Source organism: Leptonotus elevatus, chromosome 17 (genome assembly GCF_054856555.1).
Source record: "Leptonotus elevatus isolate MCC_2025b chromosome 17, RoL_Lele_1.0, whole genome shotgun sequence".
Lineage (NCBI taxonomy): Eukaryota > Metazoa > Chordata > Actinopteri > Syngnathiformes > Syngnathidae > Leptonotus > Leptonotus elevatus.
The window spans coordinates 5,171,761-5,189,588 of record NC_141255.1 but is presented as its reverse complement, the minus strand read 5'-3'; the positions used below and the strand labels follow the sequence as shown (position 1 = coordinate 5,189,588).

General features: G+C 43.4%; 3 protein-coding genes across 4 annotated transcripts in view; 1 reads left to right on the top strand and 2 right to left on the bottom strand.

Annotated features, from left to right (window-relative positions):
- Window positions 1-488: 488 nt before the first annotated feature.
- On the bottom strand, window positions 489-7,328 carry tmem102 (transmembrane protein 102). Its single transcript, XM_086060223.1, has 6 exons — window positions 6,494-7,328; window positions 5,072-5,283; window positions 4,651-4,989; window positions 4,205-4,374; window positions 3,918-4,130; window positions 489-2,005 (listed from the first exon to the last, which is right to left on the bottom strand). The coding sequence occupies exons 2-6, from the start codon at window positions 5,271-5,273 to the stop codon at window positions 1,412-1,414; spliced, it is 1,518 nt and encodes a 505-aa protein (XP_085916349.1). The 5' UTR covers window positions 5,274-5,283; window positions 6,494-7,328; the 3' UTR covers window positions 489-1,411.
- Window positions 7,329-7,818: 490 nt separating this feature from the next.
- Window positions 7,819-9,012, bottom strand: tmem256 (transmembrane protein 256). Its single transcript, XM_086060224.1, has 4 exons — window positions 8,664-9,012; window positions 8,554-8,591; window positions 8,379-8,459; window positions 7,819-8,071 (listed from the first exon to the last, which is right to left on the bottom strand). The coding sequence occupies exons 1-4, from the start codon at window positions 8,740-8,742 to the stop codon at window positions 7,928-7,930; spliced, it is 342 nt and encodes a 113-aa protein (XP_085916350.1). The 5' UTR covers window positions 8,743-9,012; the 3' UTR covers window positions 7,819-7,927.
- Window positions 9,013-13,306: 4,294 nt separating this feature from the next.
- nlgn2a (neuroligin 2a) overlaps window positions 13,307-17,828 on the top strand; it is a 61,392-nt gene continuing 56,870 nt past the window's right edge. For both annotated transcript variants that reach the window (XM_086058280.1, XM_086058279.1), the window contains exon 1: window positions 13,307-13,945. The gene's annotated coding sequence lies outside the window, so the exon portion shown is untranslated. The remainder of the gene's footprint in view (window positions 13,946-17,828) is intronic.

The following is a 17,828-nucleotide window of genomic DNA, read 5'->3' as shown; positions in this document are numbered from 1 at the left end:
GTTCATCTCTTTCTCGTTAGAAGTTTCGTTTCTCCCTGCGCGGACGTTTTAGTATGCAGCTCCATCTGCCCACAATCAGCTCCAAAAGCCGGCTGAATTTCACAGAGCTTGTCTCAGTAGCAACCTTTAAAGACCCGGAAGCGGCTTAATGCGCTTGTAAATGCTTTATGCTGATTTATTAGATCACCGACTATAATGGCTGGGGACACATTTGAGAACTTTTTTTTTGTGAAGGGGTTGTATTATGAATCTGTACTTCTTGACATGAAGATAACGCAATTGTATGAGTTTAACACACATTTTTTAAACAATGTTTTAATATATTTCCCAACATTTTAATTTGGATTACCAGCTCAAGTTATGTTCCAACTGTTCTGGCGCTACTACTGTACCTTGTGTAGTCTTGGGGCGCCCTCTATTGACTATAATATGTACTGCAATCCTGCTATTATCATCATTATCAATGATAACGCTTGAAAACATTGTGAATCAATCAATCATTTTATTTGGTCGTCATTTATTGAATGAATTAAGCTCAAACTGACCAATAGAAAGCCCTCAGGATCAAGTGATAAGAATAAATACATTAAATCAGTCGTGTTACAGCCCAAAATGAGAACAATAATAATCAGCACTTAAGTATTGAAATGAATGTATTGTGAGTCTAAAAAGCAGCAAGATGACAAAGAAAATAGCGGCGAGTAGTCTTTTGACTTTAAATGCATCGCAGTCGACATTCTGCACACTTTGGTAGTCACCACACACGCACACGCACACGCACCAAGATTAGCTTAAACAATTCAGTAGTTAACACATCCAACTTTTAGAGAAACAGCAGCTTTGTTCAAAGAAAACAGACTTTGCATGTAAACTTGGCTGTCTTTTGCCTTGCTTCACCACATACCAGATAAAGCCATTAAAGAGAAATTCATTTAAATCTAAGACAGGATGAGTAAAGAGAGAAATGTCTTTCTTTCTTTTTTTTTTTTATATCTGCGATTGCTGTGGTCGCTTCCTGTGCATGTGTTTCTCTTTGGTTACATTCCGTAGTCCAATGAAGCTTCCGTTTCGCAATATAAGGAATCTTGGGTACCTGAGAAAGACGACCAGAACGGTTACATTCAGTTCCATCATCCTCACGTCGTTGTTGCGTTCTGATTGTGAACATCACAACGCTGATCATGAAACGGGGGGAAAAGATCAAGACAAATCTGACATCGGGGATGTTTTTTTTTTTGGAGTGTGTGAAATGTAATCAGCCTGAGGCGTTCGCCGACGCTGTGTTCACGCCTTCACTTGACGAAAGCCAGCCCTCGTCTGCGTACGCTGGTCAGTGTCGTTAAGGCCAGCTCGTTAGGAGTCGGCAACAACCCGCCGGTGTTGACAGTGTTTCGGTTTCTTCCTCCGCTCGTCAGTAGAACTTGTCATCGATGCGAAAGTGCGGCCGGGTGACGTCGTCCGGGTTGAGGAAGACCGAGATGGACTTCCCGGGGTTCTCGGTGACCAGTTGCTGCAGACGCTGGGCCAGCTTGTCCTCACAAGGCGAGATGATGCCGGTGACGGGGTGATGCCCCGGAGAGCCGTTGGTGCTGCTCGCCATCTCTTTCTTGAGCTGGCCCGCCTGCTGGGCTTGGTCCAGAGCGGCCCGCAGGTGCTCGCTGGGGTCGGAGCGCACGTGGGCGAGTTTCCGGGCCACGAGGAGAGCCTGGCTGTCTGTCAGGTGCTCCAGCATGTTGCACTGCGGCAGGAAGTAGTTTGGGCAGTTTTTACCCAGGATGCAATGCGCCAGGTCATCAAGGAGACCCAGGAGGAGACGGCCGGGGGTGTCGGAGTCGGGGCAGGACAGGTAGGCGGCGGGAAGTCGATCGCAGGCCCAAAAGAGAAGCGTGCGCAGGTGGTAGAGGCTGAGGCCCGCACGGGGACGGGCCAGGATACGAGACAGCACCGCCTTGGCGGCTTGGAAAGCCTGCGCCATGGGGAACGGGATGCACTTCTTCAACTGGACCTGGTTGAAAGAAGTCACGAAAATCCTTTAACCTCCCCGTTTTGACATTTGGGTCGTTCCATGCCAAATGGGAGTTAAACCAAGCAGATTTACATTTGAATGAAACTCAAGGTGGTTCTTTAATTGGTTTTAGTTATTTAAAAAAAATGCTTAGTTTTATTTATTTTCGTATTTTTGTTTTTTAAAGTGCATTACTTGTGCCGAATATTTAACTCATTCACTGCCATTGATGTAAAAAATTCAATATTAATACTATTTCTATTAGTTTCCCTTTTTTTTTCTACTTTTGTTAACAAGAGTGTGAAAGCCTATAATTTTTTATTGTTCATTTAAACCAGATATAAAATTAGCGATTAATTGTGAGTTAACTATTGAAGTCATGCGATTAATTACAATTTTAAAAAAGTAATCGTCTGACGCCCCTAATTTTTAATAATCTTTTCTTTTCTTTTTTTTTTTTTAATTAGGGGCATCGGGCGATTAACATTTGTAATTGTAATTAATCACATGACTTCACTCGTTAACTCACGATTAATCACAGATTTTATATCGTTCTAAACGTACAATACATTTTTTTCTAGGTTTTCATACTCTTGTTAACAAAAGTGGAAAAAAATATGAAACTAAGAAATAATTCAAATGAATTTTTGACGTCTATAGCCGTCAATGGCAGTGAATGGGTTAATAAACACCATGGTAAAATGAAAAAAGTAACACATTTCTTACCCAGCGTTGCATTTCGGCTGAGTTAAACGAAAAAGCAGGCGATCCGAGCCATTCGAGGCAAAAGTCAAGCACGCAAAATTGGCGCCTGGGAGCGACGTCATCTGAAAGTGCTTTTCTATTGGCTGCTGCTAAATGACGTCACTTCTGTGTGACACACTTTCAAACGTCCTTATTCCGGTTAATACAGAAATAAAAATACTTAAAATCGTCCCCAAAAGCTTATGCATTAAATTAATTATGGCACCAAAGACCAAAACAAAGGAGATTTTCGCTATAATTATAGTTTTAGTTCGTTTTGTAAACATAAAATGTAGTTTCAGTTTTCGTTTTTTTTAACTCATTCACTCCCAGCCATTATCACTGAAGCAACCCCCTTCACTCCCAGCTGTTTTACTGGATTTTGACTGATTTTGCAAGGCCCACAGAATATTGTGATCTATTGCTATAAAAACATGAAACCTACCACAAGAAAGATTAAAGTATCTTCTTCCATCAGGAAAAAAAGTATATTTCTATGCGTTTCCGTTTTGCAGCAATTATAATACAGCATACGTTTCATCATTATTCACACATCTATTTAGAATTCTGAGTAATTGAGGGTTTTTTTCAACATTGTCCTGGTTAATTTCCGATGCTCTGCTGCCACCTGCTGGCCGTTTGTTTAATAACTACCATTTTTTTTTCAACTGTTCTTTGCAGTTGAGAGGCTGCATCAAAGCCTTCTGTTTGCTCTAGCATTAAAAAAAACACATTAAACATGTATAAGTGTGTCTTTGGGACATTTAAAACATTTAAAATAGAACGTATTTATACGTTTTTGGGAGCAAATTAGTTAAAAAAGCATTTTCGTGAGTTTTTTGTTAGTTTTCATCCACAAAAATAACCTTGAATGGCACAACACTAAATCTTAAATTTTTTAAATCGTAGTTTGGGAGCTACGGCCCGCCGGAGATGGCCACGCCCCTTTTTGCCAAAAATTCCAAAATTTGCCAGGCCATAGCTCGCCAACCCGTGCTCCGATTGACCTCAAATTTGAGATTTTGTGTTGTGACATCACTATCAACAAGTCTACCAAGTTTCATTCAAATCAGGTTGGATCAGCTCACTGCGTGATTTGGCATGGAACGACCAAGACCTGAATTTGATGAGACGCTATGAGTGTGACGAGACACGGACAATAAAGTACCTCGGTGCGGGAGAAGGCAAGTCTCCACTCCCGGTCGGGCCGCCCACCCAGCGGCGAGCAGCATGGCAGCAGGTAGAACCCCGATATGGCCTCCTCCTCCGTGATTTTCCCATCCCAAAAGTGATTCGCCGTCAGCCAGCCCTGCGCCACGGCAGGCCAGCCCCGAAACGACACCACGGGTAGCAAATCGTACAGCACCCTGCTGGAGCCCGCCTGCAGCGGCGTGGAGGACCAAGGTTTAAAAATCGCAGAGTCATTTTAAGGCGCCTGAATGCGTCCGACTGTACCTGAAGGATGATGGTCGTGATTGGCCCGTTCCTCTCCAGTCGCTCCGGGATGGGAATGCCTCGCTGGGGGCTTCGGCGCAGGTCGTCCACCGCCTCGCTCACCACCCCCCAGAACCAGTCTGTCACCAGGCTAGGGGAGAAGTAGCACCCATCGAGGGACTGAGGGGAGTCTAGCGACGGGATGGAACCGGAAAAGGAAGGAGCGGTGAATGCTTAATTCCCTCAGGGATAAACATCTAGAACAGGGGTCACCAACTCCAGTCCTCAAGGACCTCTATCCTGTATGTTTTAGATGTCCCCCTCCTCCAACACACCTGATTCAAATGATCAGCTCATCAGCCAAAAAAACAATCCTGATCATTTGAATCAGGTGTGTTGGAGGAGGGAAACAGCTCAAACAAACAGGCCCTCGAGGACCTCTAATCGAGAAGAACCTATTTTTTTACCAATCTCCGCCTCTTCTTCCTCGTCTTCCTCAACAGGAAGTCCGCTCTCCTCCTGACAGCAGATGCTCCAGCGGGACAGGATGTTGGAGTCGCACAAACGCAGGCTGAGCCACGAGTGGCAAGGCGGCGAGTGTCTCATGTCCAGGGTGACGGGCTGGTTGCGGTCGTGGAGCTTGAGGGCCGGCACCAGCAGGGTAAAGTCTAGGTCAAAATCGGCACCTTTGGCGTAATCGCCCAAATCCTCCGGGTTCAGGTCCAAGACGCCTTCTCGGGCGCCTCCGGACAGAAGTAGGTACTCGTTGGCCACTGGGAGGCGCTGATCCACTTTCTGGACTAAACCTGAAGAGAGATTTTTTTGGGGGTTGCCAATTTCGTTGACTATCTGACGCATCACATAGATAATCAAATGAATTTGACGCACCTAACATGTTGAAAATGAAATCCTTCGCCGTGTGGACCTCCAAGGCGGTCTGGTCCCCGAAGCTGCCCTGCTCCAGTAGGACCAGCTCGGAGACTTGAGTGGACAGCTGCTCCAGGGTAGCGCCCGAGCGGAAGTCCACCTCGGAGTGTTTCTTGCCGGGCGCCGGGGAGCGAGGCGACACGGCGCTCATCAGGGACTCCATCGAGACAGCACTGTGGGTTTAAAAATAATCATAAATAAAGAGCCCATTGGAAAGGTTAGAAATGATCTTAATCAAGTTCATGATTATTTTAATAATTGACTCATCTGTTGATTATTTTTTGATCAATCAAGGACTTGAAAAAAATGTGCAAATGTGAAATCGTTATTACAGTATTCAGTTGCTGCTTTGGTCCATAGCATGTCAGAAAATAGGTCAATATATTGATTACTCTTTTCCAAAGTAAAAACAGATGTTTGCAAATGTATTTAACCACAAAGATGAGTCTGCTTCAATGGAAGACTGCAGCAATCTGAGAATATTTACTTTTGAGAGGCTGAAATTCTGAAGTTAAAAAAAGCTTTTGAGAATTTGATCATCAATTATTTGTGGATTTATTGTTACAACTCTCCTTGACATTTGGTATGTATGACGCAAAATACGTGGTTGTGGTAGAACTCCTTTCCTAATTGCTTCCTAACACGTCTAGCAATCACCAGACTGGTAGTAATAATAATAATAATAATAATAATAAACATGAGCAAATTAACGTACAACATTCCATATGTTGTACAATTGGTTCTCTGGTGCATTTATTAGATACTGTAACGTGAAATATCTCAACCTTTTTTATATATATATATATATATATATATATATATATATATATATATATATATATATATATATATATATATAAAACTGTGATTAATTTGCTAATTAAAACGCATGTCATTTTTAAATTCATTATTATTTGTTTACTCAGCAGTGATTTGCAATGATTGTCATGACATCAAGCTACCACAGCATCGTAACATTTGAGTGAGGTAACACGCTGAGTAACGGAAGTTGAAAAAAGACAGAAGTGCAACGTAAACAACACCATTCGATTTAACACCATGGCCTCTGCCCCTCTTAACTTGCTAAATTAGCAAGACGGCTAAGCTAATCGCAGAGCTAATTATCCTTCTTGGCATTAGTGCACTCTAGCTAATTTGGCTACTTGCTAATAGAGGCGTAATATGCGTGACGCGTTTGAAGAAGTATCGAAGAAATCACAGACTACTTTTGGCTTGCCCCTGGGCTGCTCATTTCTTTTATTAGCCACCTAGCATGCTAGCTAACTTGACAGGTGGGTTGTCACGGGTGGGGGCGGGGGGCCAAGTGGGCAGTAGAAACACTCCAAGCCACAGAATCACGCAAGAGCAAAACAAGATCGAAACCTAAAGCTGGGAGGGAAGCACGCCGGTCACACGGCAACTTCCTCGGCGCGGGGTGCTTCGCTGCATGCGGTTCAGTCCGCCCTGGTCAGCTGTCATCTCCCAACAGGTCCTCGATCAGCGCCGCCTGGCTGGAAAAACGGCGTCCTGCTCGCCGGGAGGATCCAGGGATTAGCGGCGGAGGGTGGCACGCACGCACGCTCGCACGCACGCAAGCAAGCTTCTGTTGCTGCTGCTGCTGCTGCTTCAGGCGTTCGAAGAGGCGAGGCAACTTCGTGTGCAGGAATGCATGGATTGGCTGCTACGAGCCTACCACTATACTGTCAAAAATGCGTATACAGTATGCAAATATTTAGGGATGGGCATTTTTTCGCCAGCACTTGCATGACAAAAATGCAGTTTTAAATATGCACTTAAAAAAAAAACTGTCTAATGAAGTAAAACTAAACTCTTCGACAACTAAGGGTTTAACGCAGTAAAAAAAAAAAAAAAAAAACATTCAAACAACTGTCAACGGATCGTACGAAGAAAAAATGTCACTTTAACTGTCGATTTCTCTCATTAACGTTCGTTCCCAGCATGCATTGCCCCTTACAATGTTAAACATTATGGAGACATTCAATAAATCACGTGATTAAGAAACTGACTGACTAACATAATAACTGCGTGGACAAACTAAATAAATAAATGAGTGTTCCCCTCATTCGCCACCCATCCCAAAACTGTAATTGCCAATCTATGCCACAAGATGGCAGCAAAAAAAATTATATCAGACATGGCTATAACCTGACGAAATGAAGCTCCTACCCTTATTTGTATACATGGCTTTGCGTAATCGATGAGCTAAGTTATACATGTGAATTCATAGTGCACATATTCGGAGTTCAGTTAACAACCACTGGTCTAGAGACAGGCACGATAAGTACGATTTCACCACTGCCTGGACCGACCAGTGGATTTATTTGTCATTCGTTGCTGGCGCGCACACACTTTGTCATCATCCTTGAGCTGCAGTAGACTGAGGCAAGATGATTGGGAATAAAAGAGCTCACATCGGTGTCCACTCAAGTGAGGAATCATCTATTTGGGAATTTGCTGGCGCTGGCCATCATTTAAGTGGCTGCATGGGAGGAGCTCATACTCACAATTTTTAAGAGAGAGAGAAAAAAATGCAGTATGTGCACACGAGCTATCGGGCTGCATTTGGGGTGCCCGTGCATCTTATCTTACCTAAACCAGCTTGGGGGAGGGAAAGGCTCACTTTAAATTTTGTGGAGCAATTTAAAACATGATAACATTCATTTAGAAATGTACATGAGCACATGCAGTTGAATTGTTCCACTTAAGTTGTATTTTTATTCCAAAACGTAGATAAGCGAAGATTTGTAAAATCTATACATGCATTATTACAACATAAACACACACGCACACAGTTGGTCAGAGGACAAGCGCCAGCCAGCCCACGATCATCGCCATGCCTCCCACCGGGGCTATTTTGCGAAGGCCGGGGTCCCCCGTCATGGCCTGGTGGTACAGCGATCCGCAGAACATCCCCATGCCGGCGATCAAAAGCGTGCCGGCCTTTGTTATGACAGGAGAGAGGATGCGTTAGGATGGCACAGACAGATCAAAGGGATTTTGACAGCTCCCACGTTTGCAATATTCATGACCAAAGCCAAATATACACTTTAATACATCCGGAGCTTGCTTTTTTTTTTTTCCTGTGCAAAAACAAAACTTTTGGATGATGCCACACGTTGTAATCCCCGCTGAGGAGCTGCCACTTTATTAAACTAGTATCATTGTGAAGTACACCTGAATTTTTCACCACCAACTTTGCGCAACAAGGCCCATATTGTATTTCAATTTCCTTGAAAATTCTACTCACCACAGCAGGTTTGCTGGAGTGGGCAGCACCCAGCAAGGCCAAGCTATGGTAGAAATGGTACTTGTTGGCGGTTTCAAATAGCTGCACAAACGCACAGAAAAAAAACCCTGTCAGAATTGTGTCCCCTGCACACACGCACAAAAAAAAAGTCTCATTATCAATACTAAAGTCATACCACTCTCTGGTAATCATCGGGGTCGCTGTTTTTAAAACCTGTAAAGAGAAAATGAAACATTATGAAATCGCAACAACAGCAGAAAACAAATTGCAATATGGAATTCCTACCATGTGCCCCATAGGCTCCAAGTGCCACCGCCGAAGCCCCGGAAAGAGCAGCAAGCCGGCGGACAACAACAGCGGTCATGGTCGCTTTGCTTGAACCTCCAGACCACCGGAAGACAGGCAAAGATGTTGCCTTTACGTACTCCTGTTTTGCCGCCCTAAAGCTGCACGACCTCGTTGCATTTCGGCATATTATTTAATATTTCAAACTTAACGTTCTATGTTAAATATTCTTTAAAGATACATTTATAGCCCCGACATATGAAAACTACCAAGAGTCGTATAGTAACATTATAAGAGGAGTATTTGACAAGGACTTTGAACGCAACAGCATGACGTCGTGAGTACTCACTTCTGCTTCCGGTGTTAAGGTACCCTTTCAGGAAGTGACTACCATAATGAACGTTTCAAATTAAAACAAAATGTTTCAAATTAAAATTATTATTTTAAACAATCAGCTAGCGTTTTAGCAAGTTATTTTTTAAATATTAATTGTAATAAGTTTAATGTATTCTTTAGTGTACTGATGCCTACTTTAAATCACAAAACAACAAAGTCCAACATTATTTATTTTTATTTTATTTGACGTCACCAAGTGATAAGTATATCTGATCTAGATAGCTGGGGAAATGAAATCATCACATTAATCACACCGTATGCGTTGTTTCAGGACTCAGATTTTAAATGTATAATTCATATAATGGCTGCATTATAGTACCGCACTTTCTTCTGTATGAATAATTAATCTCCCAAATTGCCACAGTACCAAAGGAGCGATGCAGAGGGGTTATCATTGTGCATCTGTTTGCAAATTGTGGGAAATGGTGAGAGGCTGAAATTATATTTGTTGCTCGGGATGTATTATTTGTTCTTACTGTTTGTTTGTAACATTTTAATGAAGCATTAATTCCTGGAGAGAGCTTGCCACAGGGGGGCGCTGTCGTGCCTGTGTGTGTATCAGGACGTGTGAGGCCTCCAATATTTCCAAATTCCCACCAAGCCTCGTCCTCAGGTGACATTGAAGCAGCATTAAGACAAAGCAATTTAATTAACACATTTTAATGAGTGCGGGATTAGAATCAAGCCCGGTATGAGTCACAGGCCGTCACTGTTGACTGTTAGCTAAACGTGAAAAAAAAAGGGTTCCTTTTCCATCTATTCATTTTCTATACTGTTTATCCGATTCTTCCCTCACACAAAAATAAACGATGTTACACTTTTCTTTTAACTTAATGAACAGCCTGGGGTTATTTTGAAAATTCATTTCCCATGTCGTTGTGAGCTACAGCATATAGCGATGTTTCGATTTTGACAACGCATTTGTTCTCCAAACTAATTTAAAACACATGGCTAGTGGGATTTTTTATTTTTTTTATCCCTGGCCTTGTTTTTAGTTTTTCCTCCAACCACGCACATCAATAAGAACATCCTTTGCATGTTTTGACTCACTTTTGAGAAGCTAATTATCCGATTGTGCGTTATGATGACTTGGAGACGTTCAACTCGAAAAAAAAATAAATAAATGGAGGCACCGCGTGCCCGTGTGTCACAGCTTTTCACGTCAGCGGCTCGTGTCGTCCCTTCGCTCTCAGCCAAGAAGGAATTCGGTGGGGATGCTGGAAGAGGCAGCAGAGACGAGCCTGTCCACTGACATTTTGTCGTGGTATGCAGGCTGTTGTGTGCAAGGGGAGGCGACACCAGTTATTGGCATAAACACGCACGCGCTGGAACAAAACAGCCTCAGGAATGCAGTCGTGTCAACAAAATGATATTCTTTTCACTGCAATACAGCCATTTTGTGCGTTGACCTCAAAATACAGATATCGTTACTTATTGCACCATAAACACTTATTATCGTATATTCCTATATTTCATTCTGCACACTTCAAACAACTGCTGTGCACGCGCGATAATCGCACACTAATAATTAGCACCCTGCTTAAGATCATCTGCGTGGCTCTTCAAAGGAGATCAATGCAAATAGATGCGATTTGGCCACTGGCGCTAATTAAGCCCAAATGTTTGTCTCCTAGCTTTGGAAACATAGCTTATACATTGGGGTGGGGGGGGGGGAACTGTATTTTCGAAATAACTCAGTTCAGTGTTTCATTCCATGACGTTTACCAACAATTGCGCATTCCGGGCATATACCTTGTGAGAAGCCTGAGCCCAAAATAACGTTTGATGGTTCCTAAGTTCACAAATGAGCCGAGATATTGATGAGGCGTGTCTTGACTAGCACGGCTCCCTCATTTAACGCCGCGCTGCTCAGTCGGGGTAATGGAGGCGAAAATGAGGGGAAGTTTTACATTTCTAGCCACAAGCTTCTATACATCCAGAGTGCTTCAATTAACCGTGCACTCGGGCTGAGTATTTTTTTTATTTATTTTTTCCTTTATTTCCTTGTGGAAATTAGCGAGGCCTCGGATTGGTCTTGGCTGCACTTTTGCAAGGCGGCAATAAAAACAAAGGAAATGAAAGCGTCCAGCCAATTTAATACATTAAAAGTCATTCTTCAACTATGCTAAGTCTGCCTGTTGAGCTGGAATGATTTGTTCACAAGCTTGGGAGTAGAAGTTCAGTTAAATCTAGAAGATGCGGGTGGGGGTGGGTGGTGGGGGGGGGGGTGATTATGCAAGCGGGCGTGCTGCATAACTGCCTTAATAAACATCTTCAACAGGCCGGCCTCTTGCGTGATGACAACACGCAAGGTGTTGGTGGGGGACGTTAATTCAGCTCGGGGAAAGGTAAATTAGGCTGAGAGAAAAAAAAACGAGCTTTCTCGTATACTCAAGGCGCCTCCGACTGAAAGGTTAATGGGTTTTAGAAGATTGCGGTGACGAGCATTTGCAAACACACATTACACAATGGAGGGTCCAAATCGACCTGTCGGGGGGTCGATTCTCAGTGGAGCTGCATGAGCTTCAGCGGTGCTAAGCAGACCTCGAAACAATAGCGGGTTGCAAACTAGGGCCTGGGGGGCCCCTGAGGATCCACAAGCTTGGTGATCCCTGATATAATTCACAATACTGTGTCGTATTTATCATTGAAAAAAGTGCTTACCTATATTTATACACGGCAAAATCACCAGTGTTCGATTAACACTGAGAGTGTTAAATCTAACACTAGAAAAGTGTAAATCTCACCATTTTGAAAATGTTACTTTTTTTTCTATACTTAACAGTATTATTCCAATACTGTAAAGGGTTAAAAATCTATACTGGTAAACACTGAGTAGTGTTGAAAGTACTCTACACTAGTGTCAATGTTAACTCATTCACTGCCATTGACGGCTATAGACGTCAAAAATTCATTAGAACTATTTCTATTAGTTTCACTTTTTTTGGAGTATGAAACCCTAGAGAAAAAATAATAATTGTACATTTAGAACAGATATGCAATTTGAAGTCATGCGATTAATTACAATTAAAAAATGTAATCGTCTGACACCCCTAATTTTTTAATAATATTTTCTTTTTTGTTTGATTACTTAATTATTTAAACTCAAGATTAATCACAAATGTTATATCTGTTCTAAATGTACAATAAACATTTTTTTCCCCAGATTTTCACTTAACAAAATAATAGAAATAGTTCAAATGAATTTTTGACGTCTATAGCCGTCAATGGCAGTGAATGAGTTAAACATTGAATTCTGCCGAAATACACGTAACTCTGGTGTTTAAACACTTATGAGTGTATTGCACTTGTGTGAGTGTTAAAAAATGGAATTCGGATTGGGCGGCGGGGCCGTTGGACTCAGCTGTCGGGTCTCCCAGGCGACTCATTACCATTGTGATGCTCGGCCCGATTCTATCACGCGGAAACGCATCAACACATGCTCCGGTGGGATCTCTCTTCTTCATAGGGAAGATTTTCTCAGGTTTCTGGAGTTGATGCGCTGTGAGGCATTAAACAGGTGCATCTCAATACATTCAATTGAATCTCATTATTCACAATTTTCATACTACTTTAGCACGTTTGCCTGCCCCCGTGGCTGTTTGCTGCCTTGCTACTATGACTGAAAAGCCTTTTTTTGCACCCGCAAACCTCGATGACTGGGGAAGTCTGTGTCAGGGTTGTAAACCCGCCGACTGGTGGCGGGGGTCGACGCTTGGCTGCACTGCCGCCTGTGTAATCACACATGTGGTTGTGTTGCAATCCAGAGGCGCAGGTGCTGCCAACAGGCGGCTTTTACCATCTGCAGTGATGAGTTCAGGGACTGAACAGCGCTGGAAGCGATATGATTATCAGCCCTTGAAGAGGAAGATGTAGAACAGGGTTGGGGGAAAGTAGAGTGAATTATTATTATTTTTTTTTTTAGGTGGTTCTTGTAATTTTTTAAAAAAAAGTTTAAAAACAACGGATTTGGTGACGATGACGAAACAAAATAGACATCTGTTCCTTTAACGTCCTGTGATGTCACACTGCTTCAACTCTGACCAATTGATGGCGCTAAGAAGAAGAAAAAAACAAAACAAATGGACTCCTCAGCCCGAATGGTTTCCATCATCCAAAGGATGCTGGGCTGAATCACGCGCCGTCGTATTGAGGTCATAGGCAAGCGTTGCCATGGCGACCTGCTCTCGCTCGGGAGGAGGACACTGCGGCGCGTGCACCGTGCGGCGGGGGCGTGCCGGCAAAGACGCGCACGTCACGGGGGCGCGCGCGCCGAGGCGGTTCACCTCAGCGGCAGACGAGCACAGTTGCTTAGTTAACTGCGCCGAATTCTTTTGGACCCTCCCGGCGTTCCGTTGGAGGAATTAGCGACGACGACGACGCGGAGGGCGAACAAAGCCGAGCTGCAATCACAGGTGACCGCTCGGCGATGTCGTATCCGCAGACGCGTCCACGCCGCTCGGAGGTTCTGTTCGGGCCTCGAATTGCGCCCGAGGTGGACCCAGCTGCTAGGCGATGAGATAATGAGCGAATGTGCTGCCGTCTTCCTGGAGACGAGGGAGGCTGAGCGCGCACGGATGCGGCTCGGGCTGCTTTAGAGCCCCCTGCTGAGTACCCCCCCCCCCCTTTTTTTTTTTAAAGACGCATTTTCATGCTTGTTTGTGGGTTCGGTCTTCCGTGTCATTGGCCCGGTTCGACCCAAGAAGGGAGTGACTGCTGTCATTTTTTTTTCTTTTTTCCTTTTTTGTATTTTTTTTCTTTGTTTTTATAGTCATTGCTGCTTGAATGGGCTTTTTGGCAAGTGGAGGACACGATCCGAGTAGACAAGAAAGGACATTAGTGGGAACCTGGCTCTCCACCAGCACCTGGGGATCCCAAATTAACAGGTAGGATGAAGTGCTTCACACATATGTGTTCTCTTTGCTGCTTCACACTGTTAAATGCACGTGTGATATGCAAATAGGAGAAATGCACATCCACTTATTTGGTCTCTACTCAATTACTGAACACCTCATGTGACTTAAAGAGGCTTCTATTAATTTGCTCTCAGTCCTCACCCCAAGGTGCACAACTGCGGTGTCATGCGTGTGCCATATAGTCCCTTCGCCTTCTTAAACTGGTTTGTGAGGAACCTCAAAACAGGAAACACCATAGCTATGAGCGCATGCACGTTCCAGATGCATGGCACAAAGAATGGGCCGCATTGATATGCCGTGCAGGCTGCTGTCTGTTGTGGCCCGCTCGGATCGACGGGGGCCTGCGAGATGACAGGATTCAGCGGGGACAAGAAGACCCCTGTTCTCATCCGCAGCCTGGCTCGGCTCGGCTTAATTGGCACTCGTCTTTTTTTTTCTTCCTAATGCAGCTCGCCGGCCCTGCGTGGTCGCTGTGGATATGTGATGGAGAGAAAGAAAACATCTGCTAATGGAAATCTTTGAGGGGGGGGAAAAAAAAGATCACATGCTATATAAATGGCATTATTGAGGGGTAAAAAAAAAAAAAAATGGAATTGTGCTATATTTCTAAATCGTTCAGACATATTTGGCATGCTAATTTCAGGACTTCACGAGTAGTCACTTGTTCTAAAAATAACTCACCAGTGATGGGACATTGTGATTTCCTCGTAAGGTTGTAGAACCCTAACCCTACCTTGTTAAATCATTAACATAATCAGTGCCTTTACTTAGACGAATACCATAATTATTAATAATAACATAATTTAAGGCATTTTGAGCAAATTTACGTTTCCAGGAGTGTGCATGAAACTGGTAGCCCTTTGCGCTAATCAGTGCTCAAGAAGTAGCTCTCACTTTCCAAATCAACAGTTTTGTTGTTTATTGCTTTATTTTATCCCCCCAATAAGCGACCATGTTTATTTTGATTGCTCAGCAAAGGCAGTCTGTCCTGTCATGTAAACACTTGACATGCTCGCTAACACTTAACCCGTTAAATGAAACCGCCTTGTTTCTTCACCCGTCAAGACAATATGGATTTGTGAGACTTAAGTGTGCAGCCAGCAAAGGGGCCTCTCTCTCTCTGTTTATTGCCTCTGGTCATCATTTCTGTATGCAGTGCCTTCTGTGCTTACCGTGTATTTGCCCGTGGCTTTCATTGTCGAGTCCTGGCTCGCTCCAATGTGCCTTGTTGCACTGCAGCAACCCAAATGTAGGAGAGACTTTTGAGTTTTGTCTGGTGTTTTTTTTATTTTTAATTAATTTTTTTATTATTATTATTATTATTATTTTTTTTTAATTATTTTTTATTTTTTTTGGTTGGAGTACACATAGAAGGTGTTATTGGAAACAAATACATATTGGATGCTACTATGCTCAAAGTTCTTTGGTTGCTTTCCTTACAAAGGAAAAAAGAACCTTTCACATACGACAAGAACAATAAATTGTGCGTTTCTCGGAAACTCCCATGCGAATGAAACGGCTTCCATTGTCTTCTCCGTGTCTTCAGACCTCACTCATCCTGTTAGCGGCGGCTTCGTTAAGAAGGTGAGAGCTCGGTTGAACTCTCCGCTGCTCTCTTCTTGGCACTTGTGGGCCCCCGCCACGCTGGTTCAGAGCGGGTGACAAGCGGCCAGGATCAATGAACATTTGTTGGTCTTCTCGGAGAGATAAAAAGCTAATGGAGGCGCAGCCGACCGCCGTGCATCTCTGAGATTTTAATAAACCCGACAAGCGTTTATTGGAAGGTTTCATTTGTTCAAAAATAATTCCTGTGCACAATGTTCAGAGAACAAGAATGCATACTGATTCAAAATCAGTTTTAACATTATATGAGCATTCCTAGATTGCGCTTAACTCATTCACTGCCATTGACAGCTATAGACGTCAAAAATGTATTTGAACTATTTCTATTAGTTTTACACTTTTGTTAATAAGAATATGAAAACCTAAAACAAAAAATATATATTGAACATTTAGAACAGATATAAAATTTGTGAATAATCGTGAGTTAATTATTGAAGTCATGTGATTAATTACAATTAAAAAAATTAATCGCCTGCCGCAATTTAAAAAAAGAAGAAGAAAATATTATTAAAAATTAGGGCTGCCAGGCGATTACAATTTTTAATTGTAATTAATCGCATGACTTCACTAGTTAACTCACGATTAATCACAAATTTTATATCTGTTCTAAATGTTCAATAAAAAAATCTAGGTTTTCACACCCTCGTTAACAAAAGTGGAAAAATAATGTTAAACTAATAGAAATAGTTAAAATGAATTTTTGACGTCAATAGCCGTCAATGGCAGTGAATGAGTTAATTGCCACAATTAGAAGTAATTGGTAGCTATTGTAAACATTTCCTGTAAACCACCCATCCTGCATTCTGCCACTTGTGCAAAATTACAACTCACAATAACAGAACATAATAACAACAGCTTTTAATAATCCAAATGATGATTAATCAAATTAATGGTAATAATAGATGAGGAAAAAAAAAACCTAAGGAAGCCAAATGGATGTATCGTATAGGTATTTTTACGATTGCTGTGCTAAATGCACGTTGACATACATTCAGCCCTTTCCATTGAACAATTAGATCGTTCCAATCCCCCATTGACGCATTGTCGGGCTGCCAGACTTTCACTGTCAGCATGTCAGACATTAATGAAACCAAGAGGCCGCTTCTCACGTGGAGACTCCACCCGCCTCCTTTCGGGCAGGCAATTTGTGTGCGTGCGCTGGGCCGTTTTTTTTTTTTCGCCGGGCAAGTCGGCGGCTGACAGTGACGAACGAGCGCCTCGGTGTCAGCATTGGACTTTCACGCTCAGCTGGTGCCGAGCAGCCCATGATGGTTGTTGTCACTGTCACAATCGGCGGAGGATGAACAGCGACACGTGTGTGTGTGAGAATACACAAACACGCGAGAGATGCTGCCTCAGAACTTTGGGCCGCTTTTTTTTTTGCACCGATTCGCTGTTTTGGCGTTGATATTCGCTGCGTGTGTCCTCCATCCCTGAGAGAAAACAATTCGCGTCGGTTCGAACCATTAATCCGTGGCGATTCAAGGCCGGAGCATGTCCTTTGGTGACAAACGTTACCCAATGCAAAGACCCCCTTTTCAGCCTGAATCTGTTTTGCAAAGGTAGCAGTCGGCACGTAAATGTCAGCGGCTCGCGCTGAACTTTACTGCACGCATCTTATCTGCTCGGCCTGCAGCTTTATCATCCTGGTGGGAAAAATAAAGCCCGTGCGGTGCCCTTCATGAGTCACATACGCACAATCTTTAACTACCTGAGGTTGGGGGAAAAAAAAAAGAAAAAAAAGAAATGCGGACTTTAATGCAGGGAAACTAAAAGATGCATGAACGTTCATACGTTTGGAGGGAAAAAAAAGATGCGCGTCGTCGTCGGCCTAATTAGCCCTGCTGAGGGAGTGTAACCTTGATCACATGCTCGTGGCATAACCAGATTGCCTCGCTGGGATGTCTGTTAAGTGCGTATCACTTGGAAACAGCTGGTGGGGATCGGACAGTCGGGTGGAGGGTTTGTTGCTTGCTGTTGAGGGTGAAGGCATGGGAAGAAAGCAAAGCGGCGCTCCCCTGGCGCCCACATAAAACGTTCTCGTCCCACTCCAGGGACTTGGAAGCGAGGAATGGAAGAGGCGATTTCAAAGCCTGCAAGTCAGCAGGATTTAAAAAAAAAAAAGAAAATTCGCACGGTTTCCACTTCCACCTCCCACGCATGCGCTCTTGTGCGGAGTAAACACGTTTTCAAGTGGAGGCTCGGACCGCGGGCCGGAGTCGACATCCTG